This window comes from Monodon monoceros, unplaced genomic scaffold (genome assembly GCF_005190385.1).
Source record: "Monodon monoceros isolate NGI ecotype Baffin Bay Population unplaced genomic scaffold, NGI_Narwhal_1 Super_Scaffold_14, whole genome shotgun sequence".
Classification (NCBI taxonomy): domain Eukaryota; kingdom Metazoa; phylum Chordata; class Mammalia; order Artiodactyla; family Monodontidae; genus Monodon; species Monodon monoceros.
Genome location: NW_021703770.1, coordinates 13,843,457 through 13,857,225, shown reverse-complemented (window position 1 = coordinate 13,857,225; position 13,769 = coordinate 13,843,457). Strand labels below are relative to the sequence as shown.

At 40.9% G+C, this 13,769-nt stretch overlaps 1 protein-coding gene across 1 annotated transcript in view; it reads left to right on the top strand.

The window, feature by feature from the left end:
- Positions 1 to 13,769, top strand: part of FER1L6 (fer-1 like family member 6) — a 174,826-nt gene that overhangs the window by 140,970 nt on the left and 20,087 nt on the right. Inside the window, exons 30-34 of the mRNA XM_029222558.1 lie at positions 730 to 861; positions 2,272 to 2,397; positions 4,851 to 4,978; positions 8,831 to 9,001; positions 11,961 to 12,121. Of these exons, the coding sequence (XP_029078391.1) occupies positions 730 to 861; positions 2,272 to 2,397; positions 4,851 to 4,978; positions 8,831 to 9,001; positions 11,961 to 12,121 (718 nt within the window). The remainder of the gene's footprint in view (positions 1 to 729; positions 862 to 2,271; positions 2,398 to 4,850; positions 4,979 to 8,830; positions 9,002 to 11,960; positions 12,122 to 13,769) is intronic.

Below are 13,769 nucleotides of genomic sequence, written 5' to 3'. Positions count from 1 at the left end.
CTTGACATCATCATGCAGATATGTACAGACTCGACATAGCAGGAGTTTTAACTCTTACAAAAGTCAGCTTCGTCAGACCAGTCCTAACATTAGCCAGAGACTATTAGCTAGAGGCATATTGATGGATATGAAAATTGGCATTATGAAAATTATGTACCTAGAAAATGAATTTAGATAAGTAATTTTGATGGGAAATTTGAATAAGTGATTTAATTATATTACTCAATCAAAAACTCAATCCAATTTTCCATTTCTAAAATATATATGTAATTTTCTGCTTGGAAAATTCATGTCTACATGCATTATAATAAAAACAAATATTCCATCACTTTATATGTGTTAAGAATGAAACGTTCAATGAATATTTTTTAATTTGAATGTCCTCAAAATATTGTAGTCTGTATCCAAAACTCAATGACATCAATTAGCTATAAAAAGCTTTGTCACATTTATACTTATATATTATATTTTAAATATTGTTGGTTTAGCTATACTTCTTGGAATTTCAAAGTTTATCAAAAACGTTTTATAAATTTCAGAGTGGTACTTAGTTCTAGGAATGCCAAGTCAATCATATTCCTTATTTTGCTGAAGATAAATTAACAGCGCCTCTTAGATTTTTCCAAGGGACATATACGAAGGCTGGTTTTGGAGAATCTTGGCAGTTTTCATTAAATCAATCCAGGGCTTTCCTTCCTCTGAGCACACTCTTCTCCCTTTTCCCTAAAGATATACAATGGGGATCTGGAGAGTGAATTCAACAATTTTGAAGACTGGGTGAAAACCTTTGAGCTGCTCAGAGGCAAGTCTACGGAGGATGACCATGGCCTTGACAGAGACCGAGTCATAGGAAAGTTTAAGGCAGGTTCCAAGGTTAACACTTTTATCTGGCTCTCCTGTCCATAAATGTCGGATATGACTCAATTCTGTTGGACTGTGGTGTGCGATGTCTGTAAGGAAAATCCTTAATCTCTCTGCAGGCCCCTCCCTCTCTAGAACCCCACAAGACCTAGCCCCAGTCTTTCAAGGTATTTGATTTGTGGCCAGTAAAGTGGATCGGAGCTCAGTCTGTGGAATATGAGGAGGCAGAGTCATTGCCTAAAGGGATCACTTAATTTTACTCTGCTTTTCCCACTCCCTGACCTACCAAACATATGATTTATACAAGCCTATCAGCTGAATGATTAAATTAATCAAACAACACAAACCCTTCATCTGGCAGACTTACGGTGTCAGCACCACAAAGCAGTAGCTGACACTCACTATGAACCGACTGCACGCCTGGGCCCTTTATATGAAGGTGATGTGTTGGAAATCGCATGGGCATTGCAGCTTGCCAGTCTGGGTTTAAATCCTCATTTAGGATTTAAATCCTAACTAGCTTGTGATCTTGAGCAGTACTTGACCTCCCTGAGCCTCGGTTGCGGCATCTGAAAATAGAAATACTGAAGCCAAGATTGAATGAGATAATGGGAGGAAACACTAGCTCAGCACCCTGCATGTAAAAGGCACTCGGGATTCCATCTGATGCTCCTATTCGTTTCTCACGTAACAGCACCGTGAGGAGGGTGGTACTGTACCAACACTGATTCACTGATGTACCATGAAGAAGCACAGATGCAGGAGGGTTATGTGAATGGCCTGAGGACATCCAGGGGACAAGAGTAGCACCACCCCAGGTCCTGTTGGTTCCCAGGCTGTGCTCCTTTTCCCAGCACTATGCCCTAGACATTTTTTTTTTTTAATTTTAAAAAACCCTCTTTATTTTGAATAGTTAAGATTCACAGAAATTTGCAAAGATGGTAGACAGAGGTCTAGTGGACCCTTCACCCAGTTTCCTCCATTGTTTACATCTTATGTAAATATCAAAACCAGGATATCCACATTGATAGTGTGTATATAGTTTTATGTAATTTTTATCACATATGTAGATTTGTGTAACCACTACCACAAACAAGATACAGAGCTATTCCATCACCACAAAGATCTCCATCATGCTACCCCTTTATAATTATGTCCTGCTTGTGACTGTCTCTATCCTCTGGCAATCACTGACTTATCCTCTATCTTTATAATTTTGTAATTGCAAGAAAGTTATATAAATGGAACCCTCCAGTATGAGACTTTTGAGATTTGCTCTTTTCACTTATATAATGTCCTTGAGATCCATCCAAGTTGTTGCGTGTATCAATAATTTATTCCTCTACATGGTTGGTTTTCAGCGGGGCATATGACTATCTTGTTTCAATGGGTAGTGCTTTGTGGTTCCAGGGCTCCTTCTGCATCTACAAAAGCCCCGAGGATTCCAGCATCAAGGACAGCAAGCAGCTGAGAATCCAGCAAGGGATTCCATCCAACCACCCCATCAAAGTCCTGATCAGGGTGTACATTGTTGCGGTGAGGCATCCTTGTTTACTCTGAGGGGTTGTCTTAATCTAGAGCTGCCATAACAAAATACCGTAGACTGGGTGACATAAACAACAGATACTCATTTTCTCCAGTTCTGGAGGCTGAAAGTGCATGATCAAGGTACCATCAGAGTTGGTTTCTGGTGAGACCTTTTTGCCTGGCTTATAGATGGCCACCTTCTTGCTGTGTCCTCAAATGGCCTTTCCTCTGTGTGTGTGTGTGTGTGTGTGTGTGTGTGTGTGTGTGTGAGAGAGAGAGAGAGAGAGAGAGAGAGAGAGAGAGAGAGAGAGAAGAGGAAATCTGTTGTCTCTTTCTCTTCTTGTAAGCACCAGTTCTATCGGATTAGGTAGCACAGCCTGGGAACCACCACCCTTATGACTTCATTTAACCTTAATTAGCTCCCTAAAGGCCCTATCTCCAAATACAGTCACATTAGGGGTTAGGGCTTTGACATAGGAATTTTGAGAAAACACAATTCAGTCCATAACAGAGGGTATGATGTTTGGTTGGTAACATGGACCTTTGCTGGCTTTTCACTGAGCGAAAATATTTCCCAGGCTGAGAGGACTGCTCTGTGTAGCTTTATTTGCTCTCTGTGGTTGCCTGCTAGCTGGGCAGGAAACCAAGTAGCACTGAAGCAGGAAGCTCACAGGCAAGACAGCGGGAAGAACCAGGGCAGAACAGGGCAGCTGCCACTGTGCAATCCTCCCCCGCCTCCGGGGCTATGTCTCTGTTCTGCTGCAGTCAGAAATTTCATTTCCAGTGTATTTCCAAGAAAAATATTATCTGCCCTAGGCTTCCTCCTTTCTGATAATGAGAGCACTAAACACTAATTGTGAAACTTTTGGTCTGATTGCCAGGAAGCTTGGGGCCAAATTTGGTGCTCAATCAAAGCAACTGTGTACTAGACATTTATGGTTCATGTATTTGTTTTCATCTCCTGACCTTGGAGTTGATCTTACTTGATTGTAGTCATTGTATTTTTATATTAACTCTTTGCTTAAATTGCCTAAAATCGTTTTTAGAAACCGAAATGAAACATAAAACAAAGATGAATTATTCTTTAATGCCAGTGGACAACTAAACATCCCCTTTCCATCATGCAGTTCTCATGTTTCCTTTGTTATTAGCAGCAACGTCATCATGGCCATGACCACCATGTGCCAGGCATGTTCTAATCACTAAGGATATCGTGACGGAAAAAGACACAGTGCCTGCCCTCGAGGAAGTCACAGTCTAGTTGGAAAGATGAGAAGTAACTTGTAAAGTTATCCAATAAAGGATAAAGGATCCAATAAAGGATACTAGAAGTATCCAATAAAGGATACGTGTAGTATCCTTTATTCATTCATTCAACAAATATTGGGAAGACCCTGTCCTAAGTCCTGGAGTTAATGTAATGAACAAGACAGACAGTATCCTTGCTCTCATGAAAATTATAACTAATTGGGGGTGGTGTGGGCATTAGGAGGGTATGAAAATAAACAACAGACAGATAAATAAGCAAGACGAATGTCAGAGATAACTGCTAAATAAAGAATTAAAATTGGGGGATGTAATCAACTATACTTCGGTAAAAAAGAAAAAAATTGGGCAATGTGGTGACGAGAGTAAATAGGGAAGGGACAATTTTGGATGGAAACCAGGATCTTGACCACTAGACCATGGGGCCAGCAGGGGAGGGACAATTTTGGATGGAGTTTCTCCCTAAGTAATTGACATATAGGTTGTTCTCAATTTTTAGCTATTAAACAACGTTCTAATGAACAACCTTGAAAATATAGCTTTGTGTGCTTATACCCTCCTGTCTGTAAGACAGAGTCCTAAAAATGCGATTGTTTCTTATCCAGCTCTCATCTCTGCAGCTTCTCCATCTTCTTTCTCCATGTCCTTCCTCACCAGCCCCCTACCCTGGTCTTCCCTGACGGAAACAGATCGTTACTCAGCTGACAAGCGCTAAATGCAAGACTGACGGGGTCATGGATTCAGAGTCCACTACTTCTGGGAGGAGGCTTTAGGTCTACCCCATAATTTTACATATTAATCTCAGAGAGATGACATGTTTTGCCCAAGATCACATGACTACGTAGAACTGGAGCTCAAATTCATGCCTTCTGCTTCCTGGTCCAGCAGATTCCTCATTACTTTGTGCCAAGGGCTGCTTTCCACTGGGCAGACAACTCCAGAGAAAGTAGAACTTGGGCAAAGCTGATAACTTTTAACAGCAGAGTAGAGAGGCTAAAACAGTGGTTCTTAACTTTATAGCTGCACACTAGAATCATCTAGGGAGCTTCTAAAGATCCCCAAGTCCAGGGCCAATTTAATCAGAATGTCTGGGAATAGACCTCAAGCATCAGTATTTTTTAAAACTCCCAGGGGATCCCGGTGCCAGCCAGTGTTCAGAACCACTGGACCAAAGGGATTTTTTTTCTCTTCTCCAGGCATTTAATCTTAGTCCAGCTGATCCAGATGGCAAATCGGATCCCTACATTGTGGTCAAGCTTGGCAAAACTGAAATCAAAGACCGGGACAAATACATCCCTAAACAACTGAACCCGGTATTTGGAAGGTCAGTGGCCACCTGGGTCTCATTGCATTGTCCGCTCTGCATTTGTTCTTATGGTGCTTCTGTAGGGTGTTTGGTGTGGATACGTGTGTGGGTCTGAGCGAACAGTGCAGGAGATTAAATGCCGACTCCTGCCCGGGATAACAGCCAGTCAAGCCTCTCTTCATGGAGAAGGGCTAAATTCTTTCCTCGGTCCCTTCAGCAGCTTGGTTCTGCATGGTCTTCATGGCCATGGTTTTCCAATAATGATTTTCCCAGATCTCAAATTTAAGACACCACTTGAACAGTCATCAGATTCAGCCTCCTGCCTTGGAGAGAATTCCTTTTTACAGACAAGATAACCAAGGCCCAGAGAGGTTTAGAAACTTGTTCAAGTTCACACAGCTCATAAGTAGAAGAGAAGGGGCCAGATGTTTGGTCTTTTGTCTTCTACCAAAGAGATTTTTCCATCATATCATCTTGCAGTTCATTTGAGGTGACCCCTGCAGTCAAAAAGTGGAACTGCACCCCCCGCCTGTGTTTTGTTTTCCTGCAAAGTGTTTACAATGCATCGCACTTGTGTTATGTTTAGGTGAACCAGGCATTCTCCAGTTCACAGCAACCCTACCACCCCATTTATCTTCTAAAAGGGTATGTCACACATTTATGTTCCCTGCTTGGGTTTGTGCTCTTGACTGCCAATAACTCTGGAGTCAAGCAGACCTGGGTTTCACTCTGCCACATACAGGCTGAGTAACTTTATGCAGACAGCTTAACCTCTCTGGTCCTAGTTTTTCTCATCTGTAAAACAATAGCAGTGATACTTGACTCTCAGACGCCTTTAGAAGATTAAATATGACAAGCACCTAGCATGTTGTCTATGATAGTGCATAGTAGATACTCAAAACTCATTAGTTTCCTTCTGCTCTCCCTTGAAAATCATTTTAGCAATGCACACATCTTACGTGTATTTAATGTCTTTTTTTCCGGAGTAACAAGGAGCCTGGGATGAAATCTTTATCCACCTCATTTAAATTCATTTACACATTTGTGATAGCTTTGGACCCTCTGACATTTGATCAGCACCAGCCTCTTACATTTTATTGCTCCCAAGGAAATAAGGCAATAAACAATCTTGCCTGTTCAGATGAAAGAGAATGATTTAAAAGACATGCTGGGGAAACTTACCCTTGCTTCCCTGACCGGGAGATGACCTTTATCATTACTTGCTGTTTACGTAACCAGCACTTCATTTTGTCAAGTGCTTTGCAGTCACGTTTTATGAGCTGCTCTCACCACAGTGCCATGAATTAGACTGGTTTTATAGCCTCCGTTTATGGCTGTGGTAAACAAAAGAAGAGGGTGATGGAATAGTCCCTCCTGCCTCTGGCATTTCAGAGCCTCTTCCAGAAGCCCACCAGGTGTGGATGCTTTGTTGGATGTATATTTAATTGTTACTCAGGGACAGACATTGTTGGCTCAATCTGTGTTCCAGCAGGGAGAGTGGAGGGCTCTCATCCCCGACCTGGGGCCTGGGGAACTCCTCTTTGAGACCTCCCCATAGGAGGATACCACAGGCTCCACCCCTGATGCCCTGGCCCCTGGTCTGCTTTACTTTTCTTCATAACCTGTGACATGAATTGGTGTGTTTATGTCTGTCTCCCATCTCCCCGCTAGAATGTAAGCTCCATTCGTGCAGGGACTTGGTCTAGTCTGTTCAGTGCTGCATTCCCAGCACCTAGGACAGGGTGTGGCACAGAGCAGATGCTCTTTAAATATTTGTAGAATGAGCAAATGAACAGATTGACAAACTACCCTTCAGTCAGTTTTCAGCGGGATTTCATGGGACCCCATCATCCTGAGGGGCTACATGTCTGAAGAGTTGGTCAGAGTTGGTCGTTCCTCATGTTCTTAATAACCACAGTGCCTGGCACATAATGGATATCTCATAAATGTCAAATGAACAAGTGAATCAATAAAAGAATGAATGAATGGGCAAAGAAACAGTGAGACATCTTTGCTCTGAAGCTTTCGGTACTGAATGTTTCTACAAGGCTCAGTTTTCACCCATTTCAGGATGCATTCTCTTTTCTCACACCAGTGCTGTTTCTAGGGATCCTATCTCAATGACACACACACGTTGGTATAAGCCTAGTTTATCCCCGAATGACTGGAAGTCCAACCATGGTGAGCTGTTTTTGGTAGTTTTTCTAAGGCAGCTCTAATGAAAATTCAGGAGAGGTGAACATGTGAGCACATAGCACACAACTCTGGGAGATGGACCAGAACAGTTGAGCCCTCTGTCCTCTGTCATGGTTGCCAGGAGCAGTTAAGCACTTAATAAATCCTTCCTTGGTGGCAGCAGCTTGGTGATGGCCAAGCTCAGAGGTGGCTGGGGGCTTTCTTGTGAGATGCCTCTAGAATATCAGTTACAGTTTCAAATCCAAATCTGAGAGCCCCAGAGAGGCAATACTGTGTCTTCAGGTGGAAGAAACGAATTTCTTTTTTGCATAGCTGTATCCCTGGCCTGCAAGAGCTGCCAGCATCAGTCAGTTACAGGCACTGGAGCTGTCCAGCATCTCTGCTTTTTTCTCTCTGGGGAGGGCTAATTGGCTCCAGGCTGTGCTGTGATTGCTGTCCCTAGCAACCTGGAGAGTGGGAGTGGACCTGACCCTGACGGCAGCAGCCCAGACAGGCCTGAGGACAGGCAGGGAAATAATGGGTCCTCTATTCTCCCCTCCTCTGCGCATCCTCTCTGTCCTTTGTTCCCAGACCAGCCTCCCCACCTTGTCCCAGGGCAGACAGAGACAGGAACAACTGGAGAAACACTGGTGTATCCTTGATTTTGTTTTCAAGAACACATTTCCCTAAAATGCAGGCTTTCACTCCCAATTTAATTCTTAATTATCTTCTCTAATGCTCAGTAGCACGGATAATGCATTGTCATGGGAAATCCGACAGCATTGCTATTCTTTTCAACACTGCATTGGGGTGAGATTGTGGAAAGAGAACGGTACCAGGAGTTAGGAAACTGGTACTTATCCCAGTTTGACCTGATTTAGGATCCTGGGCAAGTCCCTTGTGTTCTCTGGATTTCAGTTTCCTTATCTGTAAAATGAAGCGATTGGATATGGTGATTTCTGAGATCCCTTACAGTTCAAGGAAACATTTATCGTGTCTACTCTCTGCAGGTGAAGTGCAGCCTCCAGTAATGTGGAGATGAAGAGGTCTCTGTTCTCAAGGGGCTCAGAATAATCTTGTAGAGACAGCATTCCAGTCCTGCAAGTCTGTGTTCTAATGATTTTCCATTGTCAGTAGGATTTCAAATAAACCCAGCTGGTATTCCCTGATGAAGCAACAATGGAGGAGAAAGGGAATGGTAAATTACTGGGTACCAGGTTGAATGCCTGGAAGTAAAATCTGTGTTTATACAAACACTATCACATTTAACCACTCTGCTATATTATAAAGAAGACATATTTATCCCCATTTACACATAAAGCGGCTGAGAGGGATGAAATAACTTTCCCGATGTATTACAACCGGCAAGTGGCTGATTCAAAATCCAGATTAGAAATCAGTCCTGTTTGAGACCAAAATCTAAGACTTTCCTCTCCCTCTTGCTGTCACCCTAGTTGAAGACTGCAAGGCATGGCCCACAAAAGAGGAGATGATTGGCTACTGGAAAACTGACAAAAGAGTTGGAAATTGGTTGCATCTCAATGAAAAATTAAACCACATAAACACCCATTAAGTAGGAACTGGGTTGCTGAGTGTAGAGTTCATATGGACTGTAGGTGGGCTAAAAGTGAAGCAGGGAAAAGTTCTCTGTATCACCAAATGCTGTTGATTCCTAAACCTCTGCTTGGATGGCAGGTCATTTGAGATCCAGGCCACATTCCCAAAGGAGTCCTTGCTCTCTGTGCTGATCTATGACCATGACATGATCGGGATGGATGACCTCATTGGTGAGACAAGGATTGACCTGGAGAACCGCTTCTACAGCAAACACCGAGCCATCTGTGGCTTGCAGAATCAATATGAGATGTAAGTTATTCCTCCCATGGAGACACTGTTGGTGTTCTGAGGCTGCAGCTGGGAAGGCCAGCCAAGGCCCAGATTTAATATCTCAGATGTGGTCCATGTCAGCAGGGCTAGTTTGGGGAAACTGCTCACTGCACTTGAGGGTACTTGGGGCTGGGGAAGCAAAACTGATTTAGAACCCAGGGCAGGTTCTTCAAGAGTCAAGAGCTGAATTGTATTTGTTCATTAGATCAGCTGGGCCTGGTGGACAGAGTTCCCAGTGGGGAATGATGCTGGAAGAATGACTGATATAATACAAATGCCAATACCCTAGTTAATTACAACAAACACTCATGAGTGCTTACAATATACCATGCACTTTACATGGAGTGTCTCATTCAATTCTCTCAAAACCCATTAAGGTGTTATCCCCATCTTACACATGTGGGAAAGGTGGGTCCAGCTCTCACTCTTTACAAAGATATTTGAATTCTGATTAATTTTAAAATATAAATTATCTGCTTTATTTTTTTATTTTTACTTTTATTAAGGCTTTTAAAATAACATTTATTTCTTAAAAGCTAACATGTGCATAATAGGAAACCCAAAACACAAGAAGCAAAAAACAAAGTCATCCATAATTACAAGCAGTTTACCATTTGATGTGTCCTTCTAGGTCTTGTTTTTGTACCTACATGACTAAGCATCCGTTTTTATGTAATTAAGATCATACAGTTATGTATCATGCTATTTCACACACCACGAATATTTACTATTTCAAAGTCCCAAAGCTATGAGTATTTTAATAACCAAGAATACACTACACCAACTCAATCTGGAAGGAAAAAATGTAATCCTGCCTTTCTTGGTGACAAAAATTTCATAAAAGACAAAAATAGCAGCAGGCCTCTAAATAAAGATATTGGCTGAGTTACGATCAAAATACTACATTCCCTTAATGTTCAATTAGAAATGAGACATAGAGCAACAGAGACCAGCTTTATTTTTTAAAGTATGATATATTTAATATCTTAAGAAGAAAACTCTTACAAATATCAGCTAGGAAAATATAAAAACATCCATTAGATTTCCATGGTATAATTTTAGAAATATTTCTTCTGAATATAAAGTAATATATAGTCCTTGTAGAAAATTTAGGACATACGGAAAGTACAAAATGATGCTCAAGTTATTTTATCCAGAGATAAAATTTACATTAAAAAAATTTGTATGTATTTCCTTTTAGTATTTTTTTCTATTCTATTTCCCCCAAAGTTGGACTCATACTATCCATGCAATTCTGTAAGCTTCTTGTTGGACTTATACCCTTATAAGCATTTTATGATGTCCTTAAATATTCTTCAAAGTCATTATTTTAATAGTGGTGTTCCATTATGTAAATTTACTATAAAATGATATAACCAGTTTCCCTTCCTGAATTTCAGGGCATTTATATTTTTCTTTCTTCTTCCATTAGAAATATTGCTGCCATGCACATTCCCATACAAAAGCCATTGCAAACCTTTCTGATAATTCATTCAGTGTTCATCCATAGATATGGATTTATTCCATTAAAAGGAATGCACACTTTAAAGACTTTTAATATATATGTCCAAATGGCTCTCCAGAAGGGTTGGACCAATTTACACTCTCATTAACACAGTCTGAGCATCTATTTCCTCCATGGCATGATTTTTCAGACAAGTCTCTACTGCTGGCCTGTTCTTCTCTGAGCCTAGAAGGCCGGTTCAGTTTTGGGACTGTAGTGAATTTATAAGCCTCCTGGTGTATTTGCATCATTCTCAAGTACCTGAGAGGGTACCATGCAGAGAATGATTAGCTGTGCTCACTCTGAAGTCGGTAAAGGAAGCCACAAGCAAACATGGTGGATCTTTTGTTCAGGAGAATTTCCTGACAGTAGAACTAGCAGGGACCAGGATAATTTAGTCAGGGAAGTTGTTCTCTGAAGTTTTAAAAATAAACAAGAGCACTTATTTCTGGGGAGGCCTATGTATGGCTCTGGGGGTGGCTTGGAGTCTTTTCAGGATCCTCATATCTCTGGCCCAGTGGAGGAAAACTGCTTTATAGCCATGTTTTGGTTTATTTCAATGCTTAAACAAATTAAATTTTGATGAATCCCGCATCCCAGGGCGCAGAGAAATCCAGGCTTATCTTGGTCATGGTTCCTAGGGAGCATCTCATTGCAAGTTAATAATTTTTAACCAAACAGCTAGTTTTTTAAGGGAAGAAGGGGTTGAAGAGATTTAGAAACTCACCACTAGGAAATAACTGATTAGAGAAACGGCACTTCAAGACTTCCTGCCTGTGACATGAGTTGGCGGAGGAGGAGAAGGGAGGAAAGAAGCAGAGAAATTGGAAGGATGAGCTAGGCTTTCTTCTTAGAATAAGTAGCAGCCAAATAACTATTCTGCTAGGGACAGAACAAACTAAACAAAAACTACCTGCAAAGAAATCCACAGAGACAGAAAGCAGATTGGTGACTGCCAGAGGCTGGGTGGGGTGGGGCAGTGAGGAGTAATTGCTTAATGGGTAGAGGGTTTTCTTTCGGGGTGATGACAATTTTTTGGAACTAGATAGAGGTGGTGGTTGCACAACAGTGTGAAAGTACTAAAGGCCATCAAATTGGTCAACTTTATAATAGTCAATTTTGTTATGTAATTTCACTTCAGATTTTTTTTAAAGGATGCATTTCTTTAAAAAAATATCCAAAACTACCTGTAAGGAATGTTTATGTCAAGCTACTCAGAAGTTCTGCCTTTTGTATAAGCATACATATGCAGAGGTATTGACCAGAAGAGAGAGAAGATGATAAAATGAAAACACTAGCCCCAAGCATGTAGAAGGTCAAGTTAAATCTGAAGGATTAACACAGATCATCCTTAGGTGGTCCTTTTTACCGGGACCTCAGATGTGGCTCCCAGGGAGGCTGGACCTCACCCTCTGCCCCTCCTCCACTTTTCAGAGAAGGATACAATGTCTGGAGAGACACGTCCAAACCCACCGAAATCCTCACCAAGCTCTGCAAAGACAACAAGCTGGATGGCCCCTACTTCTGCCCTGGGAAAATACAGATAGGAAACCAGGTCTTTTCTGGAAAAACAGTCTTCACCGAGGAGGACACAGGTAACTCCCCCAATGTATCCCGCTGACATGGCTCTTCTTTTGAAAAGCCTGTTTTCAGTGGTATTGGTGACTGAAGACAATGCTCATTTATTGTAAAATTAATGCATGCTCACAATAGAAAATATGGAAAAGTAAGGAGGAGGATGAAAATCACTCTTAATTCCCAAATTCAGAGATAACCATGGTGCGTGCTGGTATATTTCTTTACAGAAATATAAATTTTGCACAGTATGTGTGCAATATGGCACATTTTTACATAATTTTAAATGTACCATATCTATAGTTTTATACTCTGCATTTTCTATTTCCAATAGATTATGACAATTCTCTGTTCTTTGAAACAATCCTTGATAATATTCTATTTTATGGCTGTGACATCTATTTCCATTGTGTCCATTTTTGTAGTGACACTTAATGCTACCACGAACATCCTTACACATATTTTTGCATATTTCTGATGTGTCTACAGTACATATCATATAAGTAGAATTGTTGTGTCAGAAGATAGACAATACCTTAAAATTAGTATTACATAAAATAAATAATTGGACACAACTCAAATTACCCCCATAAGTGTTATACCAACCAATCTCCTGTTTCAACACCAAGAAACAGATTTTTCCATATGAGCAACATAGGACATACCAGGAAGATCCCAGAGAGCCTTTCATAAATTTAGGATAAGAAAAAAAAGCCACCTTTACTTTAAGGATATAGAACAATTTCTGTACTGTCACACCTGTCCATTTGATGCTTAAAAATTACCTATATATGGTTCAGTGCTCCTGATGCAAAAAGCCCGATTAAGTACATGCTACAGGGTGTTTTGACACTATGTTGATCCCACCACTTCAATACCAAGATTTCTTTTTACCTTGTTGTTTTGGCCCCAAGAACTTCTTAGAGGTTCATGCATGCAGAGTTATTGACATTTAGTGTATTAATGATATTGATGAATTTCTGTGAGAAAAATACTTTTTTGTAATGTACTCTATTAAGCCACTTTAGTCCCTTGGTCAGTATTCTACATTTCATGATTAACCAATTTACTTGCCCACCAAAAATCTGAAATTATATTCATTAAGATCAGTTCTTGACTGATTAAACTTTTTGACAAAGATTTAATTCATTGATTACTTGTTCATCCCTATTGACTTTTACTGATTGTAATGACTGCTATTGGGAGATTCTTTTGGTAGCCTTTTTTTGGTTAAACCTGGTTCAACTTTCCTATGTCGAATTTGGCCATCCTAAACTTTGTTCAAGAAGATTTTATTCTTTCAACAATTTTTGCCTTATTTTGTGAGTATCATTTCTACTGGCAGTTTTTGTCATGAATTACCTTTTTTGGTAAAGTGATAGATCAGAGAATCTTTTCTGGAGTAAGTGTTGGTAGACGGGAGATCCCAAGCAATAATGAGAAAAGTCAAGAGACATCGATGAGCACACATTGTGGCTGTTTCACCACATTGCTTAGGGTCACACTGGTTCTCCAGGCCCTCTCCCACTATGGTGTTAGCAAACAGTTTTATGTCTCCAGGAAACACACCCTCTCTAGTCCCTTGCAGCCAAGTTTGTGATTCGTAGACTCTGAAGGAGTCTGATTCAAGGGGTGAAGGGAGTCCAGTACTCCAAGACTCTGACTGAG